The 15,258-nt window shown below is 35.6% G+C and overlaps 1 protein-coding gene across 1 annotated transcript; it reads left to right on the forward strand.

Annotated features, from left to right (window-relative positions):
• Positions 1-2,233: 2,233 nt before the first annotated feature.
• Positions 2,234-3,178, forward strand: LOC138837392 (olfactory receptor 6C6-like). The gene has a single exon (XM_070036148.1). It carries the CDS (start codon positions 2,243-2,245, stop codon positions 3,176-3,178), a length of 936 nt encoding a protein of 311 aa, XP_069892249.1. The 5' UTR covers positions 2,234-2,242.
• The last annotated feature ends 12,080 nt before the right edge of the window (positions 3,179-15,258 follow it).

Raw genomic sequence — 15,258 nt, forward strand, 5'->3', positions numbered from 1 at the left:
TCTGTTAATTTAGTATTTCCAATTTAGGAATTTATCCTTAAGGTTTAACATTCTGTCTTTTAAAATTATGAAAATTCTATTTTCTGTAGATACATCATAATAATACATATGCGTAATTTTATTCATTGGTAGGTTCTTTCTAATTACCCAAACTGGAAACAATTGAAGAGCTGACATATAAAAGAGTGGTCAGACAAAGTAGGACTGTGCAGGTGTAAGCACATTTGAAATGTCCACATGAATTGATATGTATGTTTGAGTGGATATATTGTTAAGCAAATAGCCAGAAAAGAACTAAGGTCCTTTACTGTGACATGCTAATATCCATTCAGTTAGTCAATATCAGGCTCTATTTCTCTTCTGTGCTTTCATGTTTATTAAATAATTGTACAATTCCTCCTATACTCTTCTTGTAAACCCTGAACTATATAAGTGATTTCCTGAACTAAGTAATTGTGGATATATAGTGAACAATCAGATATTAGGTCCATCTATATTGGGTACTCTGGATGGATATAGTTAAAAGGATTGATATGGCAGGATTGATATGGAAACCACTTCTGTACTACACAATTTGAAAATCCCTTAGGAAATGAGGTTCTAATAGTGTTACCCCGAGAATTCTTTGTTCTTATTAGATGCTTTCCGATAAGACACAGAGGTGTACATTCTCCATTGCGTCCAGGGGACAGTTTCCACACTGCAGATCATGGCACATTTAGCAAGGTGAATTGTGGTAAAATGTAGAGAGGGGCATTTTGATAGTCTTTCATAACAATATGCAATAAATCAATCAGAAAAAGATATTTAAATCCCTCATATTATTAGGGTAGAATGAAGTTTTGGGAGAAAAGAATAGATCCTCGGTGCTCTGTCCTCCTCAGCTTGATGAGTTAAGTATTGAAGTGCAGAAGGATCCCCTAAATCTGTGTATGGAATTTATTAAAGAAACCTCCTATGCTACTGAAAGGTTGGTGTTTTCTGCTACTTTGTATATTTTCACTTGTAGATAATTGTGAAAGATTACACAAAAGACAACTAAGTAACACTTTAAAGTTTCCTACCAAATCAGAAATTTTAAATATGAGTTTAAACTGAAAAGCCTTTTCATTTTAGTGTGGTATGCATAGTATCTAGGCAAACTGAACATAACTTCTTGTTTTGGCCTGTGCTCACCTGATCTCATAATGGGAGAGTATGTGTGTTGTGGGCAGACAGAGTATATGTGATTACTGAGGCACCACAAGTCAGGAGTTTGATACCGGGCAATTCTAGTTAAATATCATATCAATAAGCACTTCATGGCAATGTTGCTACTGGGATGGTTTACACAAATGAGAACATTTGTGCTATCACAAGTTTCAGAATGGGCAAAAGAACTCTTGTTCTTTAGCAATTTTCAATAGTTTGTGGTTCCATCAGCAATGATCTGATAAATCTCTAAACATGGTTTCTCACCAAGTTGTGAGTGAATCATTCTGTTTCTTTGTCATATACTGCTTCGTCTATCTTGTCTCATCTCTATCTAGGATGCATCAAAAGATTTAACAGCTCAGTTTCTGCTATAAATTCTGCAGATGACACCAGAAAGAACATTACGTTTTCATTCTATTTTAGTCATGATAGATTGACTTTTGTGCATGTTCTGTTTTCTAAAGCATAATATAATCATTAGGGATTTAAAACAATTTTCTCAATATCTTCATTGAAGAACATGGGATTTTACATATTTCCCATTTAAAAAGGCCTTTTCTTAATTTACTGTGATTTAAAACATAAACCTAAATAGGAATTTACTTAAAAGGGTTCATAATTTGTTTAAGAAGGTCTGTTCTAGAATTTGGATGTGAGTTAGAAACTGTATTTAAAACTTCCATAAGAACTTCTAGTAAACTGTAATTCTGAGGCCATTATTTCTGAAATTAGCCTTTCTTACTCTGACCCATTGTTCTGAATGGAATTTCACTTTTCCCTCATATTGTACATAAAACTTGACAGAGGCTCCTATTAGGTACATAGTTCTCAATAGATATAAGATTATTGCTATTTCTTAAGTTCCTTTTTTGGTTGATATTTCAATATCAATGTTTTGATAGGGCTATTTACTTTGTAACATTTGTCTCATCAAAATTGAGCTCGGTAAGTGTCTGATACTCGGTATAACTCAAGGGGAAGAGATATCTTTTTTTTTACAGGTAATACTAGAATTTGCTTTTTGTGGATATGATTGAACAAGAGAGAAATGAAGAACAAATCAGAGGAGATAGTGTTCATCTTGCTGGGACTGACAGATGACCCTCAGCTACAAATCGTGGTTTTCCTGTTTCTCTTTGTCAACTACATCCTGAGCCTGATGGGGAACTTTGTCATCATCCTGCTCACACTGCTGGACCCCCGCCTCAAGACTCCCATGTACTTCTTCCTTCGAAATTTCTCCTTCTTAGAAATTTCATTCACCACCGTCGGCATCCCACGCTTTTTGACCAGCATTCTCACAGGAGACAAAACAATCTCCTACAACGGCTGTGCAACTCAACTCTTCTTTTTTTTCCTACTAGGAGTTACAGAGTTTTACCTCCTGGCAGTCATGTCCTATGACCGCTATGTGGCCATCTGCAAACCCCTGCATTACCCAGTCATCATGAACAGCAAGGTGTGCCACCAGCTGGTGCTCAGCTCCTGGGTGATTGGATTCTTAACCATCTTTCCCCCTTTGCTCTTAGGACTCCAGCTGGATTTCTGTGCAAACAGAAAGATTGACCACTTCCTCTGTGACACTTCCCCTGTCCTGCAGATCTCTTGCACAGATACACATTTCATAGAAATGTTGGCTTTTGTCTTATCTGTGATGACGCTTGTCATCACACTGTTTTTAGTGGTCCTTTCCTACACCTTCATCATCAAAACCGTCCTAAAATTTCCTTCAGTTCATCAAAGAACAAAGGCTTTTTCCACTTGTTTCTCACATATGGTTGTTGTCTCTATTACTTATGGAAGTTGTATCTTTATGTATACACAACCAGAAAAGGATATGGTTACCTTCAATAAGGGCGTAGCTCTGCTCTATACCTCTGTGGCCCCTTTACTAAACCCTTTCATCTACAGCCTAAGGAACCAGCAAGTAAAAGAAGCTTTCAAGCATATGTTTCAAAGGTTAGGTTTTGTTTCTTTAAAATAAAGAGGCAAAATTTAGATATCAATATCAAGCTATTGCAATGTGAATGAAAAGAAACGAATACATCTTCAATTACATTATTTCTAATCTATGGACCTATGCCACTTCCCTCCAGAATTCTTAATCATAGCAGCTTCATTGAAATGCTCCAGGCTCTTCTTTCTCATTATGTTTTCCTAATCCTTAGGAACAAATCATTTGTTTTTGTTAAGAATGTTAAAATCTCTCTTCACTTACAAATCTCTCTTCCATAAATAAGATGCTGATGTGTGAGTAGATGATACAAGAACCCCTTGCTAATTCACTTAATTTACTTACTTATTTGGAAGTGAGTTCATTGCCCAGCAGCTTAGATTTGCTCAGAGGTATTGTGCCTTGTGAAAATTGTCACAGAGAAAACATGGCATTATATTATATCATTATATTATTATATCATGAAATTGAGGTGGTGATAGGATTGAAGTAGAAAAATCTGAGTGTGATCAAATGAAAGCATCACTTCTGAAGCTCCTTGAAAAATGAATGGAGAAGTTAAGTATTCTAGGGTGCTATGGCTTGTGCAAAGAACTGTTTGAAATGTTTGCCTTGTAGGGCCATAAAATTTGACTCTAAGTTATATTTTAAATCCAATTAGTGGAATTTGATTTTTTTTAAAGATTGAAATAGAGCCTTTAGTTCTAGTGATATCCATTTCTTTAAAAGATTGAAATAGAGCCTTTAGTTCTAGTGATATCCATTTCTTTAAACAATTTGAATTCTAAAGTACTACTGATACTTCAAAAATCTTATAATTCATTAATACCTTGGTCTAAGTCTTTAAGTATTTAATACAAGTTAAAAATTATAATCCATTCTGCTTGTTTCACTTTTAACCTAGTTAATTTGTCATATACTATACACAGAGTATGCATTTCCTCAAAATAAATGGGTTGTTAAAATATACACATATTTGTGACCATGGAGAATATCTTAGTGAATTGTTCCTTTGGCCTCTTTACAGTCACTGCCTACCACCACTACTACCTACTTCTGCCCTGAATCACAGTATCCACCTATATTCTTTTAATCACTCTAAATTTGTCTCAAATTATCTGGTATTTTGTAAGAAAGAAACCATACAGGGTGAGCATTGTGTGGTTGATTTCCTCAATATAACAATGTGAGTTCTTCCACTGTATTATTGCCTTCATTCATGATTGGTTTCTTTGTTAACTTGACTTATCAGTGTTACTGTTGTTTTGGGGAATTTTCTTATTTGTTTGTTTGTTTGTTTGAGGTTCATTAAAATTCTTTGGTATTGTCATTCTGCAAAAAATTTCTTCAACAGACTTTGTGATTTCCGTTGATTTGTGTAAAAATAATACCATATCTTAAAATGTCAATCAATGAAAGCCTCTATTCCTCCACCACATATTTTGTTTGTTGTGTGCCAAACAAGTAGTAGGATGAGTTTGTTCCCTATGTCTTGGGAATTCCACCCCTCAGTTTATATTCTGTTTTTTTATTGTGAAAATACTGTACAGAGTAATTACAACTACATGAGCAAGATACTGAGTACATTTCTTATCAAGCATTGTTGCCTCCTCCTGTGTTTCCCCTCCCCATCCCTTCCCATCTCCCCTCCCCTCTCTCCCAGACCAAAGTTGTAAAGTTCGTTTTTTCTTTTTGACATAACGTCTGTACATCTCATTGTTGCAAGGGCTCCACCTGTATCCCTATTTAAACAATTTGTTTTATCCCTTCCTCTCCACAAATTATACCCACATCAAATACAATGAAAACAGGGGTTATACCATGGGGGGAGGGACATACAAAGCAACAAAGAAATCATCTTATAAATATGTTAGGAACAATAAGTAAGTTAATTTATATTCTTTAGGCAGAGAAACTTTAGGAATTAGCCCAAGAGAAAAGAGGGAGGGTAACAATGCAGGAAGAAATTTTGCTACCTGATGCTTCCCTGTAAGGCCCAGATCACCTGAAAATCAATTCACTATCTACTTGGTCCAATCCTCAATCTTGTTTGGAAAAGCTGTGATGAACAAAGTCTTAATATTGCTGGCAGAATGGTGCAGAAACTACTTTTCAAGATTGCCAGTGGAGTGATCTCTGCTAAGTAGGTACAGAAAAGATTAGAAAGAACTAGCAGTGTGTTTTGGTAATTTCTAACAAAATGATTTCTGATACTTTCAGCAGTAAAGTCGGTAGTTGTCAAATGCTTAATGAAAAGCTATTAAGAATGTCACCTGGGTCACCAGCTTGATCACAAAGATCTCTCTAACATAATCCTTCCCTTCCTTTTACCTTTTCTAAGTTTTTCAGTCATCTCAGTTACAAATAAATTAGGTCTCTAAAAATAAGATTCTGAGGACCAACCTCCCAGCTTCCCTGCCTCTATCAGAAAATAAACAGGAAAGTGGTACGTTATTCTGGCAACATTCCATTTAAGGCAAATGCTTTGAAAATAATTTAAACTAAAGGGGTAACAACTTAGACAAGAAATGTAATCACTACTTTACTTATGTAACTCTAACCCCTCTGTACATCACCTTGACAATATTTTTTTTAAAAGAAGTTACAAATCACTGCTTCAATCAATGGTTCTGCTCAAGAGTGACCCCAGTGTTGGGAGCCTGTTCCCAACAGCTGTGTGTATTGTTCAGTTGGCCCCCATTAGATAAGACTTTTCCAGATTTTGGCCAATAAGAAGGCTTAAGTCCAAGAAATCCATGCACATTCTCTCAGAACCCCTTGCTACCCTGTGAGTGAGCATGATTTCACGAGGCACAGTGGAGAGTCTGATGGAGTAAAGAATTAGAATAAAGACCTATAAACATAGCAAACCTGCTATGAAGAGTTCAAACACCTGTAAACTACAGATATATAATGTCCTGTGGAGAACAAGACCAACTCCAAGTTCTTCTTAACAAATTATTTTCATTTAGCAAGACTTAGACTCTGAGAATAAACTTATTCTCATTTGTTCATTCATTCATTCATGGGTTCAACAAATGGAAATCTGAGAACTCTACATTTACAGACATTGGAAAATAAATGTTATCCTGGAAATGAAATATTTATAGTTTCATTGATTACTGATCATTGTCTTTACCAAAAAAATATATAAATATTGACTATTCAAAAATAGTTGATATTTGGTTATTAATCTATATCTTGAATGTTATTCAATAGGAAACAGAGCCCTCAGAGCCCTCATTACCAAAGTTTCCTACTACAACATTAAAATCCTTGCTTGCCATCTCTCTCCTCATCCTCTGGAATGATTCACGTGTTTTATGTTCCTATAGCTAATGTTAATTTCTAGACTATCATCTGAATGGAATATACATGAACTATTCTTTTTGAAGTAGGTTTTTTCCATTCAGGTTGATGGTTGAATCATCAGTACTATTCTCTTTATGGATTAGTTTTCATGAATTAGTTAGTTATTGTCTGTCATATATTCTATTCTATTGCCACCAACACTCACTTATGAATTTATCAATTTGTAGTCATTAAAGTTGTATTTCCTCTTGATGATTGTATCTAGAGCTGCTATGAATATGACTACAGGGTGTTATGGACACATTGGCTTTCAGGTTTTTCTGGATGAAATACCCAGGCATGCATGGCTTTTTTTTGTGAAAGGTATGTTTAGCTTTTTTAAATGCAAAACTTGTTTCTAATGGTGATCATTTTATATTCTCATTATCTCTACATTCCCATATAGTTCAATGACTGTACATACTTAACAATATTTCCATAACAATTTTTAAACTGGTATCATGAGTTATACTTGAATCTCATTATAATTTCACATCTCCCATGATTAATAATATTGATAATTTCTGTAATGCCTGTTGTTCACAGCTACATTTTCCTTGGTAAGTTTTATACATTAATAAGAGCCTATGTCTATTTTTATGTCTATTTTATGTCTATGTCTATTACTTTTTAAAAATTCTTTATACATTCTAGAGATGTCTTTTATGAGATATGTAATTTTCTAATACTTTTTCACCCTGTGACTTGTCTTTACAATCAAAGAGCTGAATAATAGAGGGGATGAACATAATCAAAGTGCATTTCATGCATGTATGGAAATATATGAAACTTCTTACTTCATACTATTGATATCTCTAATTTTAAAAAGGGTTTGAAGACTAAAGTTTCCTAATACAGCTTATTTTATTTTGGCAGTATTTTTCTTTATGGATCAAGTTTTCTTCTAGGCCATGACACTTTCCATCATGGTTGTATCTGGAAGTTTTTGTTTTTATATTAATTTTATAGCTAAGAATTGAGTAAAATCTTATATTTCATGTGTGATTGATCATGGTTGATATGTGTGTGTTTGTGTGTATACAGAGAGAAAGCTAGTTTTTTATTTTATTTTATTGTCTAAGTGATGTACAGAGAGGTTACAGTTACATATGCAAGGTAGTGAGTACATTTCTTGTTGAACTTATTACTCTCTTCCTCGTTTTTCTCCCACTTTCCCTCCCCACCAATGCCGCCCCCCGTAAAGTTCATTTCCAACATGTTGTCTTGTGAGTATTGCTGTTGCATTGGTTCACCTTTGTCCTTTTTCTCACCATTTTGTTGTTTCCCTTCCCTGCCCTAATTCAAATAAATGTATATACAATACCTGTGGTACCAAAATCAAATACACTAAAAACAGGGGATAAACCTTGGGGGGAGGGAACCACAAAAGAAAAAAAATCACATAGTACATTTAAAAAATAACAAAGATGTTAATCTTTCCAATCCAGGAGCATGGGAGGTTTTGCCATTTTTTAAGTTCTGTATTGATTTCCTTTTTTAAGATTTTAAAGTTTTCATCATAGAGGTCCTTCACTTCTTTAGTTAAGTTAATTCCTAGGTATTTTATTTTTTGTGGGGCTATTACAAATGGAGTTGCTTTCCTAATTTCAGCCACACTTTTCTCATTGTTGGCATACAGAAAAGCCATTGATTTGGGGGGGTTAATTTTATAACCTGCTACTTTGCCAAAGTTTTGAATCAGCTTGAGTAATTTGGGAGTGGAGTCTATGGGATTCTTTAAATACAAGATCATGTCATCTGCAAAAAGGGAGAGTTTTATTTCTTCTTTCCCTATTTGGATCCCCTTTATGTCTGTATCTTGTCTTATTGCTGTATCTAGGCATTCTAATACTAGATTGAAGAGAAGTGGAGAGAGTGGGCATCCTTGTCTTGTTCCTGAGTTAAGAGGAAATGGCTTTAGTTTTTCACCATAGAGTATAATGCTGAAAGACTTAAAGAGAAACTTCTCTGAAGAAGAAAGAAGGATGGCCAATAGACACATGAAGAAATGTTCAACATCCCTAGACATAAAAGAAATGCAAATCAAAACAACATTGAGATATCACCTCACTCCAGTTAGAACAGCAAAAATCAAGAACTCTAACAACAACAGATGCTGGAGGGGATGTGGACAGAAAGGAACCTTACTTCATTGTTGGTGGGAATGTAAACTTGTTCAACCACTTTGGAAAGCAGTATGGAGGTTCCTCAAAAGACTTCACATAGAATTCCCCTATGACCCAGCAATCCCACTTTTGGGCATTTACCCAAATGTTTACAAACAAGACCACACTAAAGCTACCAGCACAACTATGTGTATTGCAGCATTATTTACCATAGCTAAGATATGGAACCAACCCAGATGCCCCTCAGTAGATGAATGGATCAAGAAAATGTGGTATATATACACAATGGAATTCTATGCCTCCATCAGAAAGAATGACATTGCCCCATTTGTTAGGAAATGGGAAAACTTGGAAAAAATTATAGTAAGTGAAGTAAGCCAGGCCCAAAGAAACATAGGTCCCATGGTTTCCCTTATTTGTAATATCTAGTATATGTATGAGTCAAGCAGAAAAGGTCAGATAATGTGATGTCAGGAAAATGAACCCTTAGATGTGTATTTTAATGTTTTTTTCTTTCATGCATGTGTTTCTAACACATTTATAAGATTATCTCTTTGTTGCTTTGTATATCCCTCCCCCACATTACAACCCCTGCTTTTCACTATATTTGATGTCAGTATAACTTGTGGAGGAGATGGGGAAAAACCAGTTGTTTAAGGATACAGGTGAACCTGTTGCAACAATGAGAAGTACAAGTTGTCATGTCCAAAACTACCTTTACAACGTCGGGGGGGGGGGAGGAGAAGGATTGGGATTGGGGGGGAGGGGGGAGGCTGGGAAGGGATGTGAAGGGTAAACAAAGGAGGAGGCTGCAATGCTTGGTAAGAAATGTACGCATTATCCTGCCCACGTAATTGTAACTCCTCTGTACAGTATGTTCACAAATAAAATTAAATTAAATTAAAAAAAACAAAAAAAAACAAACAAACAAAAAAATAACAAAGAAAACCGTCTTGTTTCCATATCTTGGACTTAGCACCATCTTTTTTTTTTGTGAAAATAAAGTACAGAGGGGTTACAATTACATAGGCAAGATAATGAGTGCATTTCTTATCAAGTATTGTTGCCTCCTCTTTTGTTTCCCCTTCCCATCTATGCCTTCTCTCCCGCCCCCCCCTGCCAAAGTTGTAATGTTCATTTTTCGACATAACGATTAGTGCATCTCATTATTGCAATGGGTCCACCTGTATCCCTATTTAAACGATGTTGGCATAATTTGTAGAGGGGAAGGGAAAAAACAAATCATTTAAATTAGCACCATCTTATATAGTCAGATGTACATAGCTATTGAGCGATTCTGCTCATCTGCTAGGACTATCCTACACACATACTAATTATTACAAATGAGAGAAACCGTGGAATCTACATTTCTTTGAGTCTGGATTACTTCACTTAAGATGATTTTTTTCCTTAAAAATGAGGCATGCCATTCTTTCAGATGGAAGCATAGAAAATTCTGTTGTGTATATATACCACATTTTCTTGATCCATTCATCTACTGAGGGGCATCTGGGTTGGTTCCATATCTTAGCTATGGTAAATAATGCTGCAATAAACATCATTGTGCTAGTAGCTTTAGTATGGCTTTGTTTGTGATCCTTTGGGTAAATACCCAGAAGTGGGATTACCAGGTCATAAAGTAGCCAGAGAGCTAATTATTAACCATCATTTTTTTTTCAAAGAAAACAAAAATTCACCATTCCTAACACATAGAGCTCCCCTATGACCCAGAAATCCCACTTTGGGGCATTTACCCAAACCATCACAAAGCCATACTAAAGTTACCCGTACAACTATGTTTATTCACCATAGCTAAGGTATGGAACTAACCCAGATGCCCCTCAGTAGATGACTGAATCAAGAAAATGTGGTATATATATACAATGGAATTCTATGCCTCCATCAGAAAGAATGACACCACCCCATTTGTTAGGAAATGGAAAGACTTGGAAAAAATTGTATTAAGTAAAGTAAGCCAGGTCCAAAGAAACATAGGTCCCATGGTTTCCCTTATTTGCAAAACTAGTAAATGTCTAGGATAATCTTACCAGACAAGTAGAAAAGGTCAAAAGCATGTACATTTGACCATATAAGATGATGCTATGCAAAATGAACCCCAAGATAGGGACACAAGAGGTTTTATCTTTCTTGCTGTTGTTTTTAATGTACTTATAATGTGCTGTGTGATTTTTTTTTGTTTCTGTTGTATGTTATTCCCCCATGGTATTAACCCCTGTTTTCACTGTATTTGATGTCGGTGCCTTTTTCTAATTTGGGGAAGGCAAGGGAAATAAAAAAAAGCCAAAATAAGCATACAGGTTGACACATTGTAACAATGAGATGTACAAGACACTATGTTGAAAATGAACTTTACAGCTTGGTGGGGGGAGATATTGGGGAGGTGAGGAGAGAAGGGATGGTAGTGGAAAAACAAAGAGGGGTAACAATGCTCATAGGAAATGTACTCATTACCTTACTCATGTAATTGTAACCCCTTTGTACAGTATCTTTATAATTAAAAAATATATGTTAAAAAAATTCACCAGTCCTAAAATCTTAATCATTTTCACAATTTAAGTGGGAGGGGGGAGAGGGGAAGAGTGTAGTTGTGGAGGTGGGAGGAAAAGGACAGTAGGGGAAAAATCAAAGGAGGCGGTAACAATGTTTGATAGGAAATGTACTCATTACCTTACTCATGTAACTGTAACCCCTCTGTACAGTATTTTTACAATAAAAACATATAAGATATAAAAACTTGTCTATAAAAACTAGATTTTATTTCTTGATGAGTATATTTTCAAACCTGCATAATAGTCTACTCTATAGTATATATTATCCTTCAGCTACTAAATTCTATCTGAGCATAAAGAAGGTGGTCTGATCAAAACTACCTCATATATAATCAAAGGTAGAAAGACAGCTAGAGTTTTGCTATTAAACCTTTGTTACCAGTAACCATGAGACTATATCACGGCAACTTCATCTCAAAAAAATGATAATTAGTTATAAAAACAAAATTACATTTGGAATTTACATTTCAAATTTTAATTGCATTAAAATTTTTGGTTATATCTCAATTGTTAAGATGAGCATTTGATTGCATGATTGTAAGAGAATTACAAAACTTAATTTATCAAATTCATGATAGTTATGTTATAAGCATTACTCCATATTACTCTATAACTTATTAGTAGTGATGTGTAAGACTTGATCAGTAAAAATATTGAACAAAAATTACAACAATATTATACTGCAGAGGGAAAAGTAGGATTTTCTTTCTTTATTGACAATGCATGAAATCAGAGAATGGATCTAGAGAAATGATAACAAATAATTTCAATACAAATTCACATTGGTTTTGTTTGTACATTCAAAGTGTAACAGTTATCAATCATGAGGAAGATGAAGATGAGAAAAAGGGCTTCTTCTTCTTTTTTTTTTTTTTTTTTGGTGGTTGTAGGGCTTGAACTCTGGGCCTGCGTGCTGTCCGTCAGCTCTTCAGCTCAAGGTGGGCGCTCTACCACTTGAGCTACAGTGCCACTTCCAGTTTTCTGGTGGTTTATTGGAGATAAGAGTTTCACGGACTTTCCTGCCCAGGCTGGCTTTGAACCTCGATCCTCTGATCTCAGCCTCCTGAGTAGCTAAGATTACAGGTGTGAGCCACCAGCGCCGGCTAGAAAAAGGGCTTCTTAATGGTCTCATATCACTCAACACCTCCATGGTCTGAGGAAAGTTATTTGAGATCATGACCCAAAGCAAAATAAATCCAATGAAAAAATTTATATTGCAAATCAAACATGCCCTAAATTTACATTCTAAAGATATAAATTAGATTTCAAAACCTAGATAACAAATTTGTTCAGAGTGAAATGTTAATTTAGAGAATTAAAATCAGGCTTTTTCAGATGCTAAAAGTCTTATTTTATTGTTATTGTAGAGGTGATATACAGAGGGGTTACAGTTACATGAGTCAGGTAATTAGTACAATTCCTTTTGAACCATGTCTCTCCTTCCTTCTCTCTCTCCCAGTTTTTCCCTCCAGTCCCCACCCACAAAAAATACACTTCATTTTTCACATAGTGTTTAATGAGTACCACTGTTATATTTGTTCATCCTTTGTTCCACATTTTCTGTGCTCCTATTACCTTCCCAAATACAAGTAAACAATCAAGACAAAAGGAAAAGAAAACAACAGCAGCAGCAGCAGCAACAACAAAAATCTCATTTCCTTTCCTTGGAGTTCATTTCATAAAATATCATTTTATATGATTGTATGCACATAGCTATTGAACCTTTGTCATCTACTTCTATGCATATCCTCCTTTGCCCTAGATGTGTGAATGTCTAGAGACCTATATAATTTATCATGTCCCACTGTGTGTGTGTGTGTGTGTGTGTGTCTATCATTCAGTGTGTTTACCTGTAGATTAATAGGCACATTCTAGCTACCACAAATGAGGGAAACCATATAATCTATATTTCTTTGGCTTTGGCTTACTTTTAATATAGTTTTATCCAATCTTTCCTTCCTTATGAAGGAATGATACAGTATCATGCTTTCTGATGGATGAGCAGAATTCTATTGTGTTTATATACCACATTTTTGGACCCATTTGTCCACTAAAGGGCATCTGGGTTATTTCCATTTTTTGGCTATGGTAAACAACGCTGCAATGAATATGGTTGTTCTTGTTGCTTTAGCGTGGAGTTGTTTGTGGCCTATTAGATAAATGCCCAGGAATGGAGTGGGATTGCTTGGTCACAGGGGAGATCTATGTGTCATCTTTTGAGGAACCTACATACTGATTTTCAGTGTGGTTGAATAAGTGTACATCCCCACCACAGTGTAATAGAATTCCCTTTTGGCTGCATCCCTGCCAGCATTTGTTATTGTTAATTTTCTCGATAATGACCATTCTAACTGGAGTGAGATGGAATCTTAATGTTGTTTTGATTTGCATTTCTTTTAGGGCCAGAGATGTTGAACATTTCATCATGTGTCTATTAGCCATTCTTCTGAGAATGCTCTAAGTCTTTAGCCCATTTATTAATTGGGTAGTTGAGTTGTTGAGGGTTTCTTTTTGTGGGGGTTAATTTTTTTGTGTGGGTGTGGGGCTTGAATCCTGGGCACTGTCCCTCAGCTCTTCAGCTTAAAGCCAGTGTTCTACCACTTGAGCCACAGCACCACTTCCGGTTTTCTGGTAGTTGATTAGAGATGAAAGTTTCACAGGCTTTCCTGCCTGGGCTGACTCTGAATTTCGATCTTCAGATCTCAGTCTCCTGAGTAACTAGGATTACAGGCATGAACCACTGGCAACCGGGCAGGGGTTAATTTTTTTTTTTGAGCTCTAAGTATATTTTAGATATGAGGCCTTTGTCTGGCAAAAAGTTTCTCCCGTTCTGTGGGCTTTCAAGCTCTGCAGGATGAGGAAATACCATTTATCCAGTCTTTCATTAATTTGTTGTGACTCTGGATCTTTAAGAAATATCAACTGATGCTTAGGGGCCCTACTGTTTCCTCTATCCTTCCCTGTAATATTTTTAAGGTATCTTACCTACATCAAGGCCTTAGATCCATTTGTAATTGATTCTGGTTCAGGGTGATATGTGAGTATCGAGGTAGATAGCCAATTTTGCCAGCACAATTTGTTGTCTTTCCTTGAACCTGTGTTTTTGTCTCCCTTATCAAATATTAGGTAGCTATAAGTCCATAGACTTATTTCTGTCTTCTTTACTATTCCATTGGTCCTCAGGCCTATTCTTGTGCCTGTACCAATTTCTTTTAATTGCTACTGCTTTGTAATAGAGTTTGAAGTTTGGTATTGATATTCCTCCAGCACTGTTCTTCCTGCTAAGGACTGTTTTTGCTGTTCTGGGTCTTTTATTATTCTATATGAATTTTAGAAAATATTCATATTCAATAAGATTCCAGTCTTTCTCTATATCACTCTGTCTCTGTCTTTCCTATGTTTATTCTCACTTTTTTTTTTAGTTTTTTTTAATTTAATTTTATTTTATTTGTGAACATACTGTACAGAGGAGTTACAATTACATGGGCAGGATAATGCATACATTTCTTACCAAGCATTGCAGCCTCCTCCTTTGTTTACCCTTCACATCCCTTCCCATATTCTCACTTCTTCTACCTCTCCCCACAATCATTTTATCCAAATTTGATTCATTTTTTGCCACTCCTGGGGCTTGAATTCCCTTTTGGCTGCATCCCTGCCAGCATTTGTTACTGTTAATTTTCTCGATAATGGCCATTCTAACTGGAGTGAGATGGAATCTTAATGTTATTTTGATTTGCATTTCTTTTAGTGCCAGAGATGTTGAACATTTCATCATGTGTCTATTAGCTTCTTTTTTTGCTCAAGGCTAGCATTCTACGTCTTGAGTCATAGCACCACTTCCACTTCTTTCTGTGTATGTGGTACTGAGGAATCAAATCAAGGGTTTCGTGCATGCAGGGCAAGCACTCTACCACGAAGCCGTATTCCTAGCCCTTGATTCATTTTACTATCAATTTTTTATTGTCAAGGTGATGTACAGAGGGGCTACAGTTACATATGTAACTAATAAGTACATTTCTTGTCAAACTTGTTACCCCTTCCCTCATTATTCTCCTACTTT

Source organism: Dipodomys merriami, unplaced genomic scaffold, assembly GCF_024711535.1.
Source record: "Dipodomys merriami isolate MVZ:Mamm:240054 unplaced genomic scaffold, mDipMer1.0.p SCAF_10, whole genome shotgun sequence".
Classification (NCBI taxonomy): domain Eukaryota; kingdom Metazoa; phylum Chordata; class Mammalia; order Rodentia; family Heteromyidae; genus Dipodomys; species Dipodomys merriami.

Bases quoted from the DNA above. Each gene is read 5' to 3' on its own strand.
- LOC138837392 (XM_070036148.1), top strand. From the start codon at position 2,243: ATGAAGAACAAATCAGAGGAGATAGTGTTCATCTTGCTGGGACTGACA.